Here is a 22,505-nt window from a genome sequence, read left to right as displayed (position 1 = left end):
CCCATCCTACAATGAGGACTTCAGTGTAAAGCCAAGGAACTGGCTATCCGGTTTCACTCGGGGTACGTGTTAGTTCCTGCAATCAAAGGTGTGCCTAAAAAGAGAAATTGGTAATATTTTCCAGAACCGGAGTAGCTGGGTCTAAAGTTCAAATAACAGTTGGACTGATAGGAAGCTCGAGTTTGAGCAACCCTCGAGCGCCTGGGATATAATTCTAACTGATCTGAAAGTGACAGCACAACTTCCAGCCCCCTTCCTACCACCGCTTTCCCTCCCACCCCCCAAAAAAGGACATATAACTCAAGATCAAATGGAAAACAGAAAGGGGAGGGGCTCTTTAGCAATCGGCCCCGGGAATTACAAGCTCCAAGGGACACGCGGAGGGGAAGCCGTGCGACTCCCGGGGCGCCACCAGCCTCGGGGTACAGCCTCGGACGCTGTACCCCCGCCTGTCTCCGGAGCCTGGCGGGGGACCTGGCCACCTGCACCTTCTCCAAAGGCCTCCAAAAAGCTCAGCAGGGGGCAACCGGAAAAGTTCCCCGAAGCCCTCAACAAAGCCCTCAGTCTGGCAAGAGCCCAGAGCCCGCCCTCCCGGACTTCCCCGGCCTCTGACCCCACCCTCCGGCGCGGCCCAGCCCGGACTTGAGCTGACATTTTGCTTCCCGAAAGGGGCGGGAACTGGAGGCCGCGAGGCCTGAGGCGGGAGCGCGAGATGACTTCATCCAAACCCCAGTCAAGGGGCCAGGTAGGGAGGGACGGGCCCTAGACCACACATCCCGCAATTTTCCCACACCTATGCCAATCAGTACGGCACCTTCCCTCCCGCCTTCCCGTGCCAAGACCGCGCGAGGAAGCATTGTGTCCCAGGGCCAAGTCCCCGGATGTTCGCCTTTTTCCCTTCAGCCCCCCCCCCATGTCAAGTCGTAGCCCCGCCTCCGAGCGTCTCTGCGTGCCACGTCACCGCTGCCGACATTTCCGGAGGCGCAGCGGGCGATGACGTAGGAGGACGTGCCCTCTATATGAGGTTGGGGAGCGGCTGAGTCGGCCTTTTCCGCCCGCTCCCCCCTCCCCCCGAGCGCCGCTCCGGCTGCATCGCGCTCGCTCCGAGCTCCGGGCTCCTGCCAAGCCAGCGCCGCCAGTCTCCCTCCGGTCGCCATCATGATCATCTACCGGGACCTCATCAGCCGTGAGTCCTGCCTGCACAAGCCCTACGGCCGGGCGGGGGGAGGCCGGCTGTGCGGGCGAGGGGTTGGTGGCGGGAACTTGTCGGCTGTGCGGACCTGGGAGCGCCCGGGAGCGGGGGTCTCCTCGGGGGCGGCGGGCATCCCCGGGGCGCGAGCCCGGAGGTGCCCAGCCTCCAATCCCAGGGCTGTGCGGGGCGGGTGCCGCGTGCCGGCCGGCGGGCGGGAGCAATGGCGCCGGACCGGCGGGCGCCCAGTGACCGCGGCTCTGTGTGTCCCCGAGCAGACGATGAGATGTTCTCCGACATCTACAAGATCCGGGAGATCGCGGACGGGCTGTGCCTGGAGGTGGAGGGGAAGGTGAGTGAGTGCCGGGACATAGGGCCCGGCCGGTTCGGGTTTCTGCGCTCCCCCGCCCGGGGTTGTGCAATCCTCTCCGCTGCCTCCTGGCGGAGGAGACATTCTTTCTGGGCTCGGGTTTTTCTAGAAAAATGGAGGCGGAGCTGAGCCTGGAAATAGGTCCTCTGCCTGGTCCCCTCCTCCACCCGAGCCGTCTGGGACAAGCTGTCTCCGGTCTGGGAGCCCCAAGCCTTTCCCTCGGTTTCCCTGCACATCAACCCTTAGCAACTGGAGTTTCCAAGACAAAAAGTTGCACTTGGTCGTGAATTGCCCTAATTCTGGTGGAAAGAGTAATGCGGATAGTAGGGGTTGCGGCCTTCTCAATCTCTAAATGACTATTCGACTGGAATAAACTGTGGTTAGGGTTAGGGTTGGAATAGATTTTTTAGGGAGGCCTTCAGCTGGGACCAAAGGCGCCTTTGGTTACTGAACGATTTTTTCTTGTTACAGATGGTCAGCAGGACAGAGGGCAGCATCGATGACTCTCTCATTGGTGGAAATGCCTCCGCTGAGGGCCCTGAGGGCGAAGGCACCGAAAGTACAGTAATCACTGGTGTTGACATTGTCATGAACCATCACTTGCAGGAAACCAGCTTCACAAAAGAAGCCTACAAGAAGTACATCAAAGATTATATGAAATCGTAAGTGTCCACTAGCAACCTGCTGTGTGTAGAATCCTTTGGGGTTAGGGGCTGCCTAACTTTGGTTCTGAGAAATTAAATTTATCTCTTGGCAAGAGTGGTGAAATTTGTTAAAGTTTTTAAGAAAGTACACAAAATTGTATATATCCATTTTGTGAATTAGTAAGTTCTAAATTGTCTCGTGTTTTTAACTGTTTTGCTTAGGATTTGGTATTTTAATCTTACTGATAAAATGTTTTAGAATTAAAGGCAAACTTGAAGAACAGAGGCCAGAAAGAGTAAAACCCTTTATGACGGGGGCTGCAGAACAAATCAAGCACATCCTTGCTAATTTCAAAAACTACCAGGTAAATACATCTAAAGGGTTATACAAGTTTGATTGCTAGAAGAAAATATTTGAGTAATCTCTAATTCTGTGAACTTCTGAGAAGCTTCAGTATATTAAATATTTAATAGCCAGTCATTCAGGCTGTAGAAAGTAGTCTGTTCCTCTCTGTGCTATCTTGAGGTGCTAGTTAACTCCAGTTTTCCTTGTTTATACCAATAGTTTTCATTGCAAGTGAAGCTGTGTTGATTTGAGCTGCTCTATTTGGGGGAAACATTCCAGCTTTACATAACTTCTGCCCTTAAGACACTGCCCCATATGTTGTACTGTGCTTGACTGTAAAGTCTTGTAGGGTTTGGAATTATATATGTAGGGGTGAGAAAAGATCTTCAGAAAGCCTTGAGTGTTCCTTAATTGTCTGGATTTTGCTGTAATGTTAGTGCTGAGTTACAGAGGTTTAGTTATTGAACATTTCTCTCCAAGGTAGCTTTTATTTGCAGGAATTCTCTATTAAACTGGGTGTGAATCTTTTTTTTTTTTTTAATAGTTTGATGTGACACATACCTACATATAATGGTCTAATTTTAGGTATTTGTTATTTGCTTCTTAAGTTCTTTATTGGGGAAAACATGAATCCAGATGGCATGGTTGCTCTACTGGACTACCGCGAGGATGGTGTGACCCCATATATGATTTTCTTTAAGGATGGCTTAGAGATGGAAAAATGTGTAAGTATAAGGAAGTGGGTGGAATATGAAAACTAAGTCCCATGCTACTTAGGATGCTTTAGGAAAGCTCTGCAGTTGTCTTTAAATGTTGTTTCTTTTGAAAATTAAACTACCTTTCTCTGTTAACTTAAATACAGAATGTCAAAACCTTTTGCAGTGTAATTCACTGATACTTAGCAATTGATAATTAAAGCTCTTGAATACTAGCTTTCAGCAGATGAAGTCTAAACTTGGCTGCTTGGCTATTTAAGGAATTGCCAACTGCAGTACAGAAATGAAGGCATGCATTCTGACTTCTAAAAGGGAATTAGGAACAAGATTGAAATGACATTAAGGCAAACTGGTCTTGTAGTAAAGATGGTTTGTCATAGGGTTTGAGAATCTCTGGGCTTTTGTTGAACATATTTAAAGAGTTATTTGACAGAATGGTCTTTTTCTTAAGCATTTGGTTAGTACTGCATCCACTGATAGACCTTTGAACAGTTTCCTGTTCTTTGGTTTGCACTAGGATGCAAGAGGAAAAAATCCTTGCGCTTTCTGTCTGTCTTTGTGGCAGCCCAGATTGAATAAGGGATTACATCTGCAGCCTAAAAGTGTTAACTGCTTTCACGGATGCCAAAAGTTTAATGCAGTCTTCGTTGTTTTTACAGTAACAAATTTGGCAGTTACTTTGGATCTATCACCTGTCATCATAATTGGCTGTTTGTCATCTACACAACACCAGGACAAAACGGGACTGATGTCATCTTGGGCTCTTCGTTTATTTTTGACCTTGATTTATTTGGAGCGGAGGCATTGTTTTTAAGGAAAAACATGTCTTGTTAGGTTGTCTAAAAAATAAAATGCATTTAAACTCATTTGAGAGAATGCCTCTTAGTCTGATACCTATTTAAATCCAGTCCTAATAGTTGCTGGAGAGACTAGAGCCTGGTTGCTAGCTTGTACTAGAAAGCTTGAATGTCTTCAGATAACTTCTACAAACTACTTCTGGGACTGGAATATCAGAAACAAGAATCAAAAGTTAATTTTGAGTTGAAGTAAAGGGAAAAGACCATGCTCATAACAGTGCCAACATTTGAAGTGGATTCCTTATACATTTCATCAACTACAAATGGAAGTAGTTAACTGGAAAAGATTACCTAAAGAATAAAAAGAGACTAATACAGATGAAAGTGAAGTATTGTCTGAGCTTATTTATCACAAATCAAGTATAGAACCAAGTTCTGGAGAAATTTAGGCATCTGGAGTACTTGTGGTAAAAACTACCTGAAAAGAGATTGGCAAAGTGACCTGTTCTGTCACCTGATTTTTGTACTACTTTAAGGTGGTGGTTGCATTTGTAAGAGCTTATGGGATATGAATCCACTTACTGAACATTGCCTTATTCTTTTATGGACTGACTGGCTTACACAAGAGCAGATAAAATAAAACATTAGGGACAATCATTCCCAAAATATTCATGTGACAACCTTTAAACGAAAGATCCCTCACTATAGAAGATGGAACAGTGACATGGCTAAGGGGTAGAGAAAAGGCAACAGCTGCTAAACATGACAAGTCTTATCAGGTGAAGAGAATGAAAGTGCATCTACTTGACAGACCTGGAGCAGTTATACTGTCTGCTACTAAGGTTTCCACTACAGATGCAAGAGAAAAGTATCCTCGCGCTTTCTGCCTGCCTGCCTGTGGCAGCTAAGATTGAATGGGGGAATACAGTAAGAAAAGTCTATGAGGGAAGGGAGGGAAAGAATAATCTTTTCCTCCTAGCTTTTTATTAGAAATTGAGAGAGGACATGGAGACACCCCTACAGACCTGTTTCATCCCCTGAAGGTGGGGAGGGGCTTGAACCCAGGTCCTTGGCACTTGATAATGTGTGCTTAGCCAGGTGTGCCACTTATCAGGCCCCATGAGTTATCTTTAACAAATTGTGTATTTCTTCCACAGTGAATTCAAGAGGGAATGGGAGGACAGGGAGCTAGACACCTGCAGTACTGCTAAACTACTTATAGGTGGGGATTGGAAGCTTGAACCTGGGTTATTGTACAAAACATGATCCTTCAGGTATATGCCACCACCTGGCCCCAAGAGTCATCTGTAAAGTCTAAAATTGACATTTATAATCCCCACCCTCTAGGTAGATAGTACTTGAGAAAAGGGCTAAAGCTAATTATAAGGAAGGCATGGCTGTAATAACTTAGAAATTACAAAGGCACTGTGTTTCAGAACTGAGGCTGGTCAGATTAGTAGTGGCCACCTAGTGACTGATAGAGACAGGCTTAATTAGAATGACATTACAAAGTGCTTTAGTGGTCCAGGAGGCTATCTGATCTGAAGTGTGGCCAGTATTTACAGGCAATGAACTGGCTGCCCAAAGATACCCAGATAATGGGAGAGTCCTTGAACTAGTACCAACTGAGACAGGAACAAGTAATACAAAGTCTTTATGTAGAATCTCAAGTTTTTGTGTGTGTGTTCCCCCAATTTGTCTTTTCAACTAGACAACTACTGAGTTCTGATTTATGGTGTTGTTAGGAATTCAGGCCTAAAACCTGCATAACCACTGAGATAATTCTCAGTAAAGATTCAGGTTAAGGTATTTTGTACAATGTACATATTATAAGAAGGCATTATCAAAATTATAGTTTGATAACATGTACCTAGTGTCTTCAGAATCTAGGCTTGTTAGTGTATAAAGAGAACTGAAATGTGGCTATTACAATCTATAGAGAAAGATGGCTTATCTAAAGTGCAGTTTATTCCCTTTTGTTGCCCTTGTTTACTGTTGTAGTTTATGTTGGATAGGACAGAAATGCAGAGAAGGGGAAGACCTGCAGACCTGCTTCACCCCCTGTGGAGGGACGCCCCCTTCAGGTTGGGGGCTGGAACTGGGATCCTTAGTGTGCTACCGCCCACCTCCCAGTGTAGCTTTTTTTTTTTTTTTTAATTTTTTAAAATTATTGAATAGAAACCAGAAATTGAGAAGGAAGGGGGAGATAGACACCTGCAGCCCTGCTTCACCATAAGCAAAACTCCCTGTAGGTGGGGACTGGGGGCTCAGATCCAGGTCTTTGGTCACTGTAATGTGTGCTCAACTAGGTATACCATCACCCAGCCCCTTAAAAGTGCAGTTTTTAAAGGCAAAGACCAGTTTGAAGTGCAGTGTTCCTGTAAAAGGTGCCCACTATGCTGGGTCCAAATGACAGAAAGTTGAAGCAGGAGAGCAGTACTGGGAAAATGAGTAGGTCATTCAAGAAAACTAACACCTAGGCCTGAAGTAGATGGGTGATACAACCTGACTTTAAATGAGCTATCTGGCTGTTAGAAAACGTACGACTTTTTCCTATGCAACAATGCCTCATGACCTTTTTTTTTTCTTTTTAACATTTATTTCCCCTTTTGTTGCCCTTGTTGGCCTCATGACTTTGTACAACTTTAATAGACTTTGTAGAGGTCTATAGAGTTTGTGGTGACATTCCACACTCCAAAACTATCCCCTGGTCAATGTAGCATTGGGATATGACTTGGCTGTTAATGGCAGGCTGTCAGCACTGTGTGACTTAAGTTCTATTATATATATACACACATGAGCCAGAACATCACTGGCATATATACATTGCTAGGAATCAAACCCAGGAAGTCCTGCTAGAGAGTATAACCGTACATTGTAACATCTCCCATGCTGTTACTTGATTTAAAAAATGAAAGTCATTGATCAGCTGTTCCATGGTGCTAGGGATTGAATCTGAGACCTTAGCCTCAGGTACAAAATTCTTTTTGCATAACCACTGTTATCACCCCAGCCTAAAAAACTTGTTAAAAGGCCTGGGAAGACGGCATAGTGGTTACACAAAAGACTTAACACAACTGAGGCTCTTGAGTCCCATGTGCAAATCCCCAGCACCACCACAAACTAGAGCTGAACTGTTCTTATTAAAATATTTTTTAAAAGACAAAAGGTCCTAAACCTATCTAAATATTTTTTTTGGGAAAAAAACCTTTGAATTACCTTGACTACTTCACTGAGATGGAATATATATATATGGTCTATTTCAGATGGCAGATATTAACCAGAACTAGCACCCCAAAGCAGTGCACTAACCACGTGAGCTATCTCCCCAGCTATCTTCAGCCTCAGGCATGAAAGCCTGATGCATTATTGCTGCTACCTCCCCCAGCATTTTCTGCTTACCAGCCCACCCCCAGCCTCTAAGGAAGCCTCAGAAACCTGTGACACCAATATGCCAGCTGCTCTTCACACACACACCCAGTCCTCCCCTTCCTTTGTTTTGTTTTTTTAAAAATATTTTATTTATTCCCTTCTGTTGCCCTTGTTGTTTTATTGTCGTGTTGGATAGGACAGAGAAATGGAGAGAGGAGGGGAAGACAGGAGAGAAAGACACCTGCAGACCTGCTTCACCGCCTGTGAAGCGACTCCCCTGCAGGTGGGGAGCCGGGGTTCAAACCGGGATCCTTATGCCGGTCCTTGTACTTTGCGACACCTGCGCTTAACCCGCTGCGCTACAGCCCGACTCCCCCTCCCCTTTGTCTGGAACAGAGAACAGGTTGCACATTGAAGCAGCTCTCAAAAGCTTAGTCACGTTTGTTTTTAATAGATGCCAGCACTTGATGTTTACTATCCTGCTGCCAGTATAGCTGTCACCATGGGTACCACCAGCCAGTGCATGTCCCACCTAAGCCTGTCAACATGTGTTCCCCACAAATTCTGTGGTGGTGGGGGCAGATAAGGGAGCTAACAGGGTTGGGTGGATTGGAGACACCTACTTTCCCATGTGTGCAACCTGGGTTCGAGCCCCTGGTACACCTATTGGGAGCATGAGGCTCCAGAGAAAGCTTCCATGCTGCAATGTTTCTCCATACATCAGAAAAGGTCAGCCGGAAACAGTGGAACTCCAGCAACAGTGTCTATACAGGGGGCTGGAGTAAGTACTAGGGAAGGCCAAGGGAAATAAAGCTTGACTGCTGTTGGTGAATAGTATTTTATGCAGGTAACAGGCAGTAAACACATGGTCTACAGCTACACCACCCTGAATGTGCTGATCCTGTCTGATCCGGGAAGCTAAGCAAAGTCGGGTCTGGATAGTTGTTGGTGGGAGATTCACTTGTATATACTGAAAGCACAAATGTAAGCTTTAAATCTGTGGGTGTTGACATTTGGCTCTACTAAGGGAGAACAGCCTAATTGCAGGTTCTAAAAAGGAATAGGGTTTTAGTCATGACACCTGGCTTCACCCTCACAGGTAACTATTTTCCCTTTTGTTGCCCTTGTTTTTTATTGTTGCAGTTATTGATGTTAGATTGGAGAGAGGAGGGGAAGAGAAAGACACCTGCAGACCTGCTTCACCACTTGTGAAGCGACTCCCCTGCAGGTGGGGAGCCAGGGGCTCGAACCAGGATCCTTACACTAGTCCTTGCGCTTCACGCCACATGCGCTTAACCTGCTGCACTACCACCCGACTCCTTTTTGTTTTGTTTTTTCTTCTGTAGAGCCTATGACACATGCATGTGTGATTTTACTGCTCCTGGACCAACTTTTTTATTCAGCCAGAGAGAGACTACAGCACCAGAATTTCCTCCACTACTATGGTATAACCAATGTAATGTCAGGGCAAAGCATGCATCCTATGCAGTGAGCTATGTCCCTGGTCACCCACTTTTAAAATAAGTATAAGTAAAGACAGAAAGAGGAAATGGCTGGTAGTGCACCCAGTAGACTATAAATATTACCATGCACAAAGACGGGTTCATTCAGCGCCCAATCCCCACCTATAGTGGATAAGCTTCACAAGCAATGATGCAGAATTGAACCTGGGACCTCAGAGCTTCATGCATGAAAGTCCACAAAGCTGTCTTCCCAGCACTGAAATGTCCAATTTAAATTATTGTATCTGGAATTGTTGGGAAAAGACTCTGACTTACCCTCAACACAACAGACTATAGAAATATTGAGAGGAGCATGGCAGTAGTGCACCCCATAAAGCTTGCATATCACCACCTACCAAGCTTTAGAAGTGGTACAGCGTGCTGCATGTGTCTGTATCCCTCTTATTCTCTTGCCTTTTCCATTTCTCTCTGTCTCTTAGAAAAGACAGAAAAAAAAAAAAGACCTCTAGGAGTGGTGGAGTCAGTGACACCAAGCCATAAACCTGGTGGCAAAAATAAAACAGGCTGCTGTGGAAAAAAAGAAAAGGGGGAGTCAGGCAGTAGCACAGCGGGTTAAGTGCATGTGGCGCAAAGCATAAGGACTGGCATAAGGATCCCATTTTGAGCCCCCGCTCCCCACCTTCAGGGGAGTCACTTCACAAGTTGTGAAGCAGGTCTGCAGGTGTCTGACTTCCCCCCTCTCTGTCTTTCCCTCCTCTCTCCATTTCTCTCTGTCCTATCCAACAATGACGACATCAACAATAACTACAACAACAATAAAAACAAGGGCAACAAAAAAGGAAAGAAATGTTTTTAAATTTTTTTTATTATCTTTATTTATTGGATAGAGACAGTCAGAAATCAAGAGGGAAGGGGGTGATAGAGAGAGAGAGAGAGAGACACCTGCAGCACTGCTTCACCATTCGTAAAGCTTTTCCCCTGCAGGTGGGGAGCCATGGCTTGAACCTGGATCCTTGTGCATTGTAATACATGTGCTTAACCAGGTGTGCCACCACCTGGCCCCAGAAATGTTTTTTTTTAAAAAGAAAAACTTCCTCATGTACATACTTCAAAAATGTGTTCTGTATTAAGTAGGCAAATGTGGGTGTTGGGGGTACACAATTTAACAATCCCCAAGTTAAAGTCACCCATTAGACATAGGAGTTTGACCTATAAACTGTTTTGTGAGTTGCTGGTCTCTGTGGTTTCCAACAGTAGCCTTTCATACTCCAAGCAAGACTTTCTGTAACTGTGTAACTGAAGGTATCATGGCCAGGATTGTGCTAAATCCAGTTGTAGGCAGTGGTAATTATCATTTGTCTCCAGGGTTATTGCTGGGGCTCAGGGCCTGCACTACGAATCCACTGCTCCTGGAGGCTATTTTTTCCCTTTTGTTGCCCTTGTTTATTGTTGTTATTGCTATCATTATTGTTGGATAGGACAGAGAGAAATGGAGAGAGGAGGGGAGGACAGAGGGGGAGAGAAAGACACCTGCAGACCTACTTCACCGCTTGTGAAGTGAACTCCCTGCAGGCGGGGAGCTGGGGGCTCGAACTGGGATCCTTGAGCTGGTTCTTGCCCTTAGCGCCATGTGCGCTTAACCCGCTGCACTACCACCCGGCCCCAGATGTAATTATTTTTAAATGGACTGCTTTTTTTTTCAACTAAAGTAATATGCTTTTATTTCTCAGTGCCCTGGAAGTCCTAACTCAGAATGCCAGTAGATTTTGTGTCTAAGGAGGACCCACTGCCTCCTTCACAGAGGGCTGTTTTCTCCTGTGCCCTAACCTGAAGAAAAGGTTTAACATTTTATTCTTGATGCTACCCTTGAACTGGTTATGCTAGTTCATTTTTACATTCTTTTTCTATCAAACTATTATTCCTCTCCCGTCCTCATTTGTTGTAAATTTACTATTTCTAATCCTTTGGCACTAAGCACTGTATATGTATCTCTCTGTCTCTCTTTTTTTTTTTTTGCCTCCAGGGTTATCACTGGGGCTTGGTGCTGGCACTACAAACCCACCACTCCTGGCAGCCATTTTTACCTTTCTAGTTTTATTATTACTACTAGATAGGTCAGAGGGAAATTGAAAGAGAGATAGAGAAAGGGAGAGAAAGCGCCTGCAGATCTGCTTCACAGGTGAAGCAGACCCACTACAGGTGGAGAGTGGGGGCTCAAACTGGGTCCTTGTGCTTGGTAATATGTGCGCTTAGCTGGGTGCATCTCTGCCTAGCCCTTTTTAAAATTGTTCAGTGCAGATATCACCATATGCAAGGGCCCAGGTTTGAGCCCCTCTCCGCCTGCAGGGAGTCTGCTTAATGACTGTCTGGGTCCTTGCACTTCGTACTATGTGTGCTTAACCTGGCCTGCATTACATTCTCTATTTTCTCTTTTCATTTGAGAGGCATTCACTTATTTTGGAGGAGACAGAGCTAAACAAGAGCCAGAGAGAGAAGCCTGAGCACCACTCCAGCACCTGTGTCAGGAAGAAATCCAGAGCTTCAGGGATGTGAGCCCTGAGCTCTGCTGGTTAAGTTCTTTCATCTACTAGTCTCTAGATCTTGAAATTAAAATAATAATTAAAATAAGCTTTAGCAAATGCTAATGCCTATGGGTATGATACAGTGTAGAAGAATGAATGGGGGGGGAGAGGATGGGACAGGACACAGTCTTTAGGTGGTGGGAATGGTATTTATGTACACTCCTATTAACTTGTAGTCATATAAATCACTTTAATCAATATGAGAGGGGAAAAGTTGATTGAATGTCTCAAACTTTTTAATGCACAGACCATAGGCTAGGTCTTTGAAATGTTGATTCTCCTAAAAGCTTAGACCAGGAGAACAGAAGCAACTGGTGGTGTTACTTTATAAGATACAGATATAGGAAGTCAGGTGGTAGCGCAGCGGGTTAAGCGCACGTGGCACAAAGCGCAAGGACTGGCATAGGGATCCTGGTTCGAGCCCCTGACTCCCCACCTGCAGGGGAATTGCTTCACAAGCGGTGAAGCAGGTGTCTATCTCTCTGCCCTCCCCTCCTCTCTCCATTTCTCTCTGTCCTATCCAACAACAATAAAACAACAAGGGCAACAAAAGGGAAAATAAATAAGTAAATAAAAATACAAGTATATATAACATCAAAGGACATAAATTATGGTGAGGTCGTGTATGATACAGCAAATCCTAACAATGGGATCTTCAAAGTTAACCCAGTTGCCAAATAATTTGATTACAGCAATAACTATCTATTGCCTTCTTAAACCCTAAGACAGCAGGAACCTCCTGCTTCCTCTATAGAGCCTGTATTTCTCCATCAAGAACAACAGAATGGACCCCTTTGTGGGCCCACATAGGACCTTGACCTCAATATGGATTAACAATGGTAGAGAATGTTCCATCCTCCTAAGGGAGGTTGGATAACATACTCTATCTACCACCTGAGGAAACAGATCCTGAAACTGGTGCAACTTGGAATGTTCCTACTCATGACCACAGAATGCGAGCCCAGATCGACAGCGATATAGAGATTACATAGGCTCCTAAAATGAATATGGGCCCCAGATCAAATCTATAGGGTTTATAGTTAACAATATACACTTTTCCCATATCTGGGAGCTACTCTCTTCCCTTGTCCAGCTTTCTAGCCCTTTTTCCAGCCATGACATCATCTCCCCAGACAATAACTTGGGTCCACCTACATATCAGATGTCAGGCTCAGGCAGAAACTGATGGAGCCATGGACCCTTTGGAATATACCTAGAATAGACCAGTACTAGCTATTTCCAAAATAAAGACCCCAAATCTTCATCTGCAGTATTCCAGCCTTTAAGTTCATGATCAGTCAACAATTTGTTTGGCTTTATATGTTAACTTTTTTTCAGCCACCAGGTTCCAGATGCTACCATGATGCCAACCGGACCTCCACGGGCAGACGACCCCACCAATGTGTCCTAGAGCTCCACTTCCCCAGAGCTCTACCCCACTAGAGAAAGAGAGAAACAGGCTGGGAGTATGGATCAACCTGCCAATGCCCATATCCAGTGGGGATGCAATAATAGAAGGCAGACCTTCCACCTTCTGTACCCCATAATGATCCTGGGTCCATACTCCCAGAGTAATAGAGAATAGGAAAGCTATCAGGGAAGGAGATGGGATATGGAATTCTGGTGGTGGGAACTGTACCTCTCTTATCCAATGGTCTTGTCAGTGTTTCCATTTTATAAATAAAAATTGAAAGAAGAAGAAAAAGAATGAACAACTGAGCAAGGGCGTACTGTGTGTGTACCATGTACTGTGGTGTTATGCTGCCTTCATGTGGACAAGAAGCAGAAAGCACCTCAGGAAAAAATAAAGTACCAATGCCATCTTTAGACTTAAATATACACAAAGAGAAATAGAACAGCAGGGGAAGTGGTTCAGTGGTAAAGAGAAACACTTGCGTGTGTAAGGTCCCATGTTCTACCCCTGCCCCTGCCATGCCTGACTCCTACCGTGGTCTGCTTTGCTAAATACAGAAACACAGTGTGGAAGATGTAGGTGACCCAGAGTAGTAGTAGAAAGATTGGGGAATGTGGTACACCTCACTTTACCATGTATTCTAGACTCAGAAGTCCTGGGCATGCAGAGAATAGTGGAGTCCCAGCAGGCAAATGCTGGGGGCTAGGTGAAGTGCACATAGTATAAAGTGCAAGGATCCTGGTTCGAGTCCCTGGCTCCCCACCTGCAGGGGGTGGGGGGGTCACTTCACAAACGGTGAAGCAGGTCTGCAGGTATCTCTTTCTCTCCCCCTCCTCTCTCAATTTTTCTCTGTCCTAAGAAATGGAAAAAATGGCCTCCAGGAGCAGTGAATTTGTAGTGCAGGCATGGAACCCCAGCAATAACCCTGGAGGCAAAAAAAAGAAAAGTAAATGGATGTCACAGTGAATGATCTGGACCAGAATTTTAGATGCCTGTACAAACTATTGTATTTACTGTTGAATGTAAAACATTAATTCTCCAATAAAGAAATAAATTTTTTAAAAAAGGCACAGGAAAGTGAACAACAAAAAAAAGAATTTTAGATGCCTAATAGTGACAATTCTACAACGAATTCCATTTATATCCACACACATATGAGTATATTAATAAAATACATGTGTCCATGTATAAGCTATGCCAGTATTTATACACATGCAAATATATACATATATTTTTCCTTTTTTTGAATTCAGTGCTGGGGGATTAAGTCAAAGTCTTCCACATGTGCAATGCTACTTAACCACTTCCTGGCCCAATTTTTTTTTCTTTTTTTTTTTCCTCCTCCAGGGTTATTGCTGGACTCGGTGCCTGCACCATGAATCCACCGCTCCTGGAGGCCATTTCCCCCCCCTTTTGTTGCCCTTGTTGTAGCTTCGTTGTTGTTATTATTATTGCCCTTGTTGACGCAATTCGTTGTTGGATAGGACAGAGAGAAATGGAGAGAGGAGGGGAAGACAGAGAAGGGGAGAGAAAGATAGACACCTGCAGACCTGCTTCACCGCCTGTGAAGCGACTCCCCTGCAGGTGGGGAGCCGGGGGCTCGAACCGGGATCCTTACGCCGGTCCCTGCGCTTTGCGCCGCATGCGCTTAACCCACTGCGCCACCGCCCGACCCCCTGGCCCAATTTTTTGTTCTACATTTTGAGACCGACAGAGATGAAGAGACATCAAAATGAAGTATATTTTTTCTAGTGAAGGACTAGTGTTCCCAATTTTAATCTTTCAAATTAAAATGTTTTATTTATATATTTTTATTATCTTTATTTATTGGATAGAGACAGCCAGAAATCAAGAGGGAAGGGGGTAATAGAGAGGGAGAGAGACAGAGAGACACCTGCAGCCCTGTAAAGCTTTCCCCTGCAGTTGAGGACCAGGGGCTCGAAGCCGGGTCCTTGCCATTGTAATACATGCGCTTAACCAGGCACGCCACCAACCAGCCCCTCAAATTCAAATATTTTTTATGTTTTATTTATTTATTTATTATTGTATAGAGACATCTACAGGCCTGGTATAGATAGAGAGCCATTTACAGCCCTGCTTCACCTCTCATGAAGCTTTCCTCCTGCAGGTGGGGACCAGGAGCTTGAACCTGGATCCTCGTGCACTGTAATGTGTGTGCTTAACCAAGTGTGCCACCGCCTGGCCCCAAATTAAAATATCTTAAAAGCAAAAGCCAAAATGTTTCCATCTGTGAGTTACCATCATTCCATTTGGGAGGGTATTTTGACTGAAAACACCAGGAATAAAAAAGAAATAAATTTGAAGTAAATAAAAAGTGCTGTGCTGGGAACCAGGCAGTAGCATAGTGGTTTAAATGCACATGGCGCATGGCGCAAAGTGCAAGGAAGAACAGGCGGGGTTCAAGCCCCTGGCTCCCCACCTGCAGGGGGTCACTGCACAAGCAGTGAAGCAGGTATGCAGGTGTCTATCTTTCTCTCTCCCTGTTGTCCCCTCCTCTCTCGATTTCTCTTGGTCCTATCCAACAGCAATGACCACAATAACAACAACAACAATAATAATAACAGCAATGATGGACAACAAGGGCAACAAAAGGGGAAAGGATGGCCTCCAGGAGTAGTGGATTTGTAGTGCAGGCACCGAGATAACCCTGAAGGGGAAAAAAAAAGTGTTGTGCCCCTCTTATCCCACAGTTTTGTTGATCATTATTAAATCACTAAAAAATAATAAGTGTTTGGTTTTTTTTTCCAGGAAGTAGGCTTGTCAGACAATGTCTCCATGTAAACAAACAGACCAGCCCTGGGACCTGCTGCTCTGGGTCCTTTGGTCTTTGTGGGACTGCTGAGCCAATGAGATAAGACCTGAAACTAGACCACTTTGACCTGCCTTCAGTGCACCAGAATTCGATAACAAATAGGCAAAATATTCCAGCAATAATCATGCAGTGACCACAAACAGAAATCTTTTTTTTGCCTCCAGGGTTATCACTGGGGCTTGGTGCCTACACTACAAATCCATTGCTCCCGTGGCCATTTTGCATTTTTTTTTGGATAGGATAGAGAGAAAAGAGAGGAAGGGAAGATAGAGAGGGAAAGAGAATGATAGACACCTACAGCCCTGCTTCACTGCTTGTAAAGCGACCCCCCTGCAGGCGGTGAGGCAGGAACTCAAACTGGGATCCTCAAACAGGTTCTTGTGCTTTGTATTATGTGCACTTAACTCGGTGTGTCACCGCCCGTCCTCCCCCCCAAATCATATTTTATATCAATGGAATTAAACAAATAATCAAGTTCCTCTGTTTATGTTTACTACTTTTTTAAAAATCCCTCCAGGGTTATTACTGGGGCTTGGTGCCTGCACTATGAGTCCACTGCTTCTGCTGTCATTTTTCCATTTTATTAGATAGGACAGACAGAAACTGAGAGGAGGGGAAGACAGACACCTCCAGATCTGCTTCACCCCTTTGAAGTGACTCCTTTACAAGTGGGGAGTCTGGTGCTCAAACCGGGATCCTTGTGCAGGCCACTGCCTTTTATACTATGTGCACTTAACCCAAAGCACCGTTGCCTGGTACCCTATGTTTGCCTCTTTAACACAGATAATGTGCAGTCACTTACCAGGCTGGCGCTGCGCTTCTGTTAGTACAAGTGACCTGGAACAGCTCTCCCATCAGACAAGTGGAGGACTCCAACAGAACCTCTGCAGAGAGTAAAACAGGAATAAAAAAAAAAAGATGTGTGAGTGATCTGGGTTCGAACCCCAAGTACAACATATAGAACTCTCTCACTTTAGTTCTTTTTTAAAAAAGATTTTTATTATCTTTATTTATTTGACAGAGACAGCCAGAAATTGAAAGGGAAGGAGGAGTTAGAGAGGAAGAGAGAGAGATACCTGTAGCCCTGCTTCACCACTCATGAAGCTTTCCCCCTGCAGGTGGGGACTGGGGACTCGAACCTGGGTAGTTGCACACTGCAATGTATGTGTTTAACCAGGTGTGCCACTGCCTGGTCCCCTCACTTTAGTTCTATCTGGGGGAAAAATCAGCTTGGAGTAGTAAAGCCCAGCAAAGACAAGGAAAAGAAGAATATTTGGGGCTTGGTGGTGGTGCACCTGGTGAAGTACACATGTTACAACATTCAAGGTCCTGGGTTCAAGCCCTGGTCCCTACCTGCAGGGGGAAAGCTTCAGGAGTAGTGAAGCGGGTCTGCAGGTGTTTCTCTGTCTCTCTCCCTTACTATCTTCCCATTCCTCTTGATTTCTGGCTATCCCTACCCAATAAATAAATAAATAATGATAATGAAAAAATTTAAAAAGAAAATGTTGATGGAGCTGGGTGTAGGCTTACCCAGTAGAGCAGCATGATGCATGCACTAAGACCAGGGTTCAAGCCCCCAGTCCCCTCCTTCAAGGGGAAGCTCACAAGAGGTGAAACAGTGCTGCAGGTGTCAATCTTCCTTCCTCCCCTCTCAGTTTCTCTTTCTCTATCCAACGTAAGTAATAAAAAAAAAATACACTTTTTACAAAAAGAATTATCAGTGACCCTGGCACAGGTCTGGCCAAGGGACCATCAGGTGGCATCTAGAAAACAAACTCCCCCCCGAGGTGAGGGGTGAGCCAGGCATGTGGCAGCAGCCCTGGTTCAATGTGCTGCCCTCAATAGTGCATGGCTGACAAATGATTCCCCTCTGTGTTGCCTGGCTGACTTAAGACTCGCCTCCTGGTCCCAGGTGGGCCATGACAGAGGCTGTTCCCCTAAATAGGAGAGTGAATTTCCATCTTCACAAGAATCCCCAGAGAAGGAGCACCAAGAAATCGGTGGCTGACACGCTGGTGTCACAGCATCGACCCTGTTCATTTGTGGCCTCCAGCTGTGATTGTAGTCTGAGAGCTGCCAGCCACTGTCAGCCTGAGAGCTGCCTTTAGAGGAGGCATCAAGGGAAGAAGCATCTACTCTAGCAAAACTCAGCAAAGTATTTTGTCAGGCAGGGAGGTGGCTCAGAGAGAAGAGTACAGGCTTGCATGTGTGAGGCCTGAGTCTCATCTCCAGCTCTGCTCCTGCATTTGCATGCCAGGGAAGCAGTGCTGTGAAATCCGGCAGGTGCCTGAACCCAGAGACAGCACTTATGGTGAAATAGACAGTAAGTAAATACTTAAAGGGGGGGGCCAGGTGGTGGTGCACCTGGTTAAGCACTAACTTTACAGTGTACAAGGACCCAGGTTCAAGCCCCTGGTCCATACCTGCATGAGGGAAAGCTTCATGAGTAGTGAAGCAGAGCTGCAGGTGTCTGTCTCTCTCTCTCTCCCTTTCTATCTCCCCTTCTCCTCTCAATTTCCCTGTCTCTTCCCAATAATAAATAAATAAATAAATTTAAAAAATACTTAAAAAGAGGAGGGCAGTGACACACACTTTTAAGCACACATACTACTATGTGCAACAAACTACATAAGGACCAGGGTTCGAGCCTCTGCTCCACATCTCAGCAAGGATGCTTCAGGAGCGGTGAAGCTGGTCTGCAGGTGTCAATCTTTCTCTCTCTCTATCTTCCCCTAGTCTCTCAATTTCTATTTGTCCTACTGAATATAGTAGAAAAAAAAAGAAAAGGTGCCAGGCAGGGCTGTACCAGGTTAAGCACACATAGTATAAAACGCAAGGAGCTGCACAAGGATCTCAGTTTGAGCCCCCAGCTCCCCAACTTCAGGGGGTTGCTTTACAAGCAGTGAAGCAGGTCTGCAGGTGTCTTTCTCCCTTCTTCTCTATCTTCTATCTTCTCCTTCCCTCTCAACTTCTCTCTGTCATATCTAAAAAACAGAAAAAATGGCCATAAGAGCAGTGGATTTGTAGTGCTGGCACCAAGCCCCAGCAATAACCTTAGAGGAAAAAAAAAAAAAAAGTGGCCACTGGGAGCAGTCTCAGCTCTCTCCTTCTGCGTGCATCTCCCATTGTAGCATCTCTCCTCCCTCTCTGACTGACATATTCTTTTTTTTTGCCTCCAGGGTTATTGCTGGGGCTCAGTGTCTGCACCTGGAGGCTATTTCTCCCCTTTTGTTGCTTATTGTTGTTATTTTATCATTATTACTGCTGTCATTGTTGTTTGATAGGACAGAAAGAAGTTGAGAGATGAGGGGAAGATAGAGAGGGGAAGAGAAAGATAGACACCTGCAGACCTGCTTCATCACTTGTGAAGTGACCCCCCTGTAGGTGGGGAGCTGGGGGCTTGAATTGGGATCCTTATGCTGGTCCTTGTGCTTTGCGCCATGTGTGCTTAACCTGCTCCACTACCGCCTGGCCTCCTGACTGACACAGTCTGTAATGTGTACACCACCACCTGGCCCCTGACTTAGTCTACCTAACTTAAAAAAACAAAAGGGTCTGTGGAATCCTGTAGGAGACATGAAGACTGTGAAATAATGAATTTTTAACAGATAGTAACAATTCCTTTTTTTAATATTAATTTTTATTTTATTTTATTTATTTTTTTATAATTTATTTCTTTATTGGGGAATTAATGTTTTACATTCAACAGTAAATACAATAGTTTGTACATGCATAACATTCCCCAGATTCCCATTTTTATTTTATTTTTATTTCAAGAGTAATAGGGAGACTGAGAAAGGAAGAGCAATAGCCTAGAGCAGCATTCTGGCATACGCAGTGCCAGGGATCAAACTCAGAACTTCATGCTTTGAGCCTTAACTGTATCCACTGTTCCACTGCCCAAGCTGCCAGTAACATTTCTTAGAGCTTATTCATTCAATAACTCATAGGAATAAGAACCCTTTACTGAATCTTTTTGTGAAATTTGTATGTTAAAATCCAATGTGCACAGGGCCAGGCGGCGCACCTGGAAAATCGCACACATTACAATGCTCAAGAACTCGGGTTCAAGCCCCTGGTCCCCACCTTCAGGGGGAAACCTTCACGAGTGGTGAAGCAGGGCTGCAGGTGTCTCTCTGTCTCTCCCTCTCTATCTCCTCCTCCCCTCTCAATCTCTGTCTCTATCTAATAAATAAAAGTTCCAGTGTGCACAAAACCTGTGTTCTCAATATTGCACAAAATGTTTAGAACAGGGCAGGGGTAGATAGTATAATGATTATGCAAAGAGACTTTCATGCCTGAGGCTCCAAAATCCTAGGTTCAATCCCCCACTCCAACATTAGCCATATTTGAGCAGTGCTCTGGTTAAAAAGAAAATGAATAAAGATCCTTTCCAAGATGTTTAGAACAACCTGGATTGTGGTATTCTGCTGCCACTCTGTGGACACATCTGAAAAGAGATTCATACACTCTCAATGCAGTCTTCAGATATTCTCAAATATACATGCGATCTTACTTAAAAATAACAAAGCCGGGGGTTGGGAAGTGGTACAGTGGGTTAAGCGCAAGTGGCGCAAAGCGCAAGGACCGACGTAAGGATCCTGGTTCAAGCCCTCAGCTCCCCACCTGCAGGGGAGTCGCTTCACAGGCTGTGAAGCAGGTCTGCAGGTATCTGTCTTTCTCTCCCCCTCTCTGTCTTCCCCTCCTCTTTCCATTTCTTTCTGCCCTATCCAACAACGAACGACATCAACAATAACAATAATAACCACAACAAGGCTACAACAACAAGGGCAACAAAAGGGGGAAGAATGGCCTCCAGGAGCAGTGGATTCATGGTGCATGCACTGAACCCCAGCAATAACCCTGGAGGCAAATAAAATAAAATAAAATAATAGAGCCACCACAGTGATGCTTAGTTATGAGGAACAGGTCATGAAGGTCTGGTGTCCCAGGGTAAGCACCCTACCAACATTTGAGAGCACCTGCTGTGATGTCTCTCTAAGTCTCACTGTCTCTCTCTTCCTACATGCATCTCTCTCTATTCCTCTCCTCCTGCTCTGACTCACACCCTCTATCTAAGTTAAAAGGCTAAAAGAGTGGATCAGGGTTTGTGGGGTCCTACAGGTGCCTAACTGTAAAGATACACTAGCGGCAAAATAAATAGTGAGATAAAGAAAAACAACTGTTCAACACAACAGAGGAAAAAGACATGTTTTCTGGATAATTTGTGCATCTCACACATTGCAATCCACTGTCTGCAAAGCCAGTGTTCTCCATGGTTTGCAAAATGCTTAGAAATAACCTGAAATGTGCTGTTTTGCTGCCGCCTTGTGGTTATGCAGCAGAATGCATCTGAAGAAAGAAACGTCTAAACTCCCAATGTTGTCTAGATACTCTCTCTCACATATACTGTTCAACATAGCTTAATATAGAACAGTTTTATGAATAACTTGTACAATTCACATCTTAAACTGGGTAAGAAGTCTGAGCTCTCCATATTCCACAGTGGGAGGAAACCAACAGGAATGTGCTTTGCTTCCCTCTTGTGGCCACACTGAAGAATGCATCTGAATAGAGAATGCATCTAAGCTATGTTGAACAGCTTGGCCTTAAGCATTGTTACATATTTCTTGTTCCATGATCTCATCTGCTTACTTAGGTACTTGGTAGATTCCACAATCATATTTTATTTTTTTATTTATTCCCTTTTGTTGCCCTTGTTTTATTGTTGTAGTTATTATTGTTGGATAGGACAGAGAGAAGTGGAGAGAGAAAGGGAAGACAGAGAGGGAAAGAGAAAAATAGACACCTGCAGACCTGCTTCACCGCCTGTGAAGCGACTCTCCTGCAGGTGGGGAGCTGGGGGATTGAACCGGGATCCTTATGCCGGTCCTTGTGCTTTGCACCACATGCACTTAACCTGCTGTGCTACTGCCCGACTCCCAGATCTTCTCTTTTTAATTCAGATAGGGGGTGAGAGTTAGACAGGGAGAAAGGGGGGACAGAGGAAGGTGGATATAAATGGAAAGAGGAAGGGAGAGAGAGAAGGAGAGACACCACAGGAAGCTCCACCTAGTCTGAAGCTTACCTTATGCAGGTGCTCTCATGTGATGGCTGGGTGCCAGAACGCAGGTGCAATGTATTCTTCAGACATCGACAAATAAACGTGAAGGGTGGGAGAGACAGCACAATGGTTATGCAAAAGATTTTCATGCCTGAGACTCTGAAATCCCAGGTTCAACTCCCCAGTACCACCATAAGCCCAGCTGACCAGCATTCTGGTTTCAAATAAAATTAATGTGTGTGTATGTGTACTCACACATAATATGGGACTTCATTAAAAATTACAGAGTAACTTCAGAGGTGCTGAATGGTGGAGGGTAGGTCCAGAATATCTAAGGACCCAGGTTCAAGTACCCAGCTACCACAGGAAAGCACCTGCACAGGGGAAGCATCCTAAGTAGATCCATGCTCTAGTCTCTCCTCTCTCTCTCTCTCTCTCTCTATATATATATATATATATATATATATATATCCTTTTATATGCATCTATCTCCCTCTGCCTGCCTCTCTCCCTCTCACACCTTTTTTTCTTTTTTTTTATTGCCACCACGGTTATCGCCCAGGCTGACAGTAACAATTCTTAAGGCCTATTTGTTCAACACCACATATAGGAATAATAACACTTTACTGAGTACTTTGTGTGGTTTGAACATTAAAATCTACTGTGCGGGAGCTGGGTGGTAGTGCAGCGGGTTGAGCGCACATGGCGCAAAGCG

The 22,505-nt window shown here is 44.9% G+C and overlaps 1 protein-coding gene, 1 non-coding gene and 1 pseudogene across 3 annotated transcripts; all 3 read left to right on the top strand.

Annotated features, from left to right (window-relative positions):
- The first annotated feature begins 1,024 nt into the window (after window positions 1-1,024).
- TPT1 (tumor protein, translationally-controlled 1) lies at window positions 1,025-4,131 on the top strand. Of its 2 annotated transcripts, none has more exons than XR_009550752.1 (6): window positions 1,025-1,186; window positions 1,468-1,541; window positions 2,031-2,221; window positions 2,463-2,568; window positions 3,135-3,274; window positions 3,925-4,131. XR_009550752.1 is itself a non-coding variant. In XM_007526605.3 (6 exons), the coding sequence occupies exons 1-6, from the start codon at window positions 1,159-1,161 to the stop codon at window positions 3,925-3,927; spliced, it is 519 nt and encodes a 172-aa protein (XP_007526667.1). In that variant the 5' UTR covers window positions 1,025-1,158; the 3' UTR covers window positions 3,928-4,131. The 2 variants fall into 2 exon arrangements, 1 of the variants encoding a protein (XP_007526667.1); XM_007526605.3 differs by having other exon boundaries at window positions 3,158-3,274.
- On the top strand, window positions 3,730-3,856 carry LOC132539674 (small nucleolar RNA SNORA31). The gene has a single exon (XR_009551004.1). It is a non-coding gene; the product is annotated as a small nucleolar RNA SNORA31 (small nucleolar RNA).
- A 725-nt stretch (window positions 4,132-4,856) lies between the features above and the next one.
- On the top strand, window positions 4,857-4,992 carry LOC132539676 (small nucleolar RNA SNORA31; annotated as a pseudogene).
- Window positions 4,993-22,505: the final 17,513 nt, after the last annotated feature.

This window comes from Erinaceus europaeus, chromosome 7 (assembly GCF_950295315.1).
Source record: "Erinaceus europaeus chromosome 7, mEriEur2.1, whole genome shotgun sequence".
In the NCBI taxonomy this organism is placed as follows: Eukaryota; Metazoa; Chordata; class Mammalia; order Eulipotyphla; family Erinaceidae; genus Erinaceus; species Erinaceus europaeus.
This window is presented reverse-complemented; position numbering and strand designations above follow the sequence as displayed.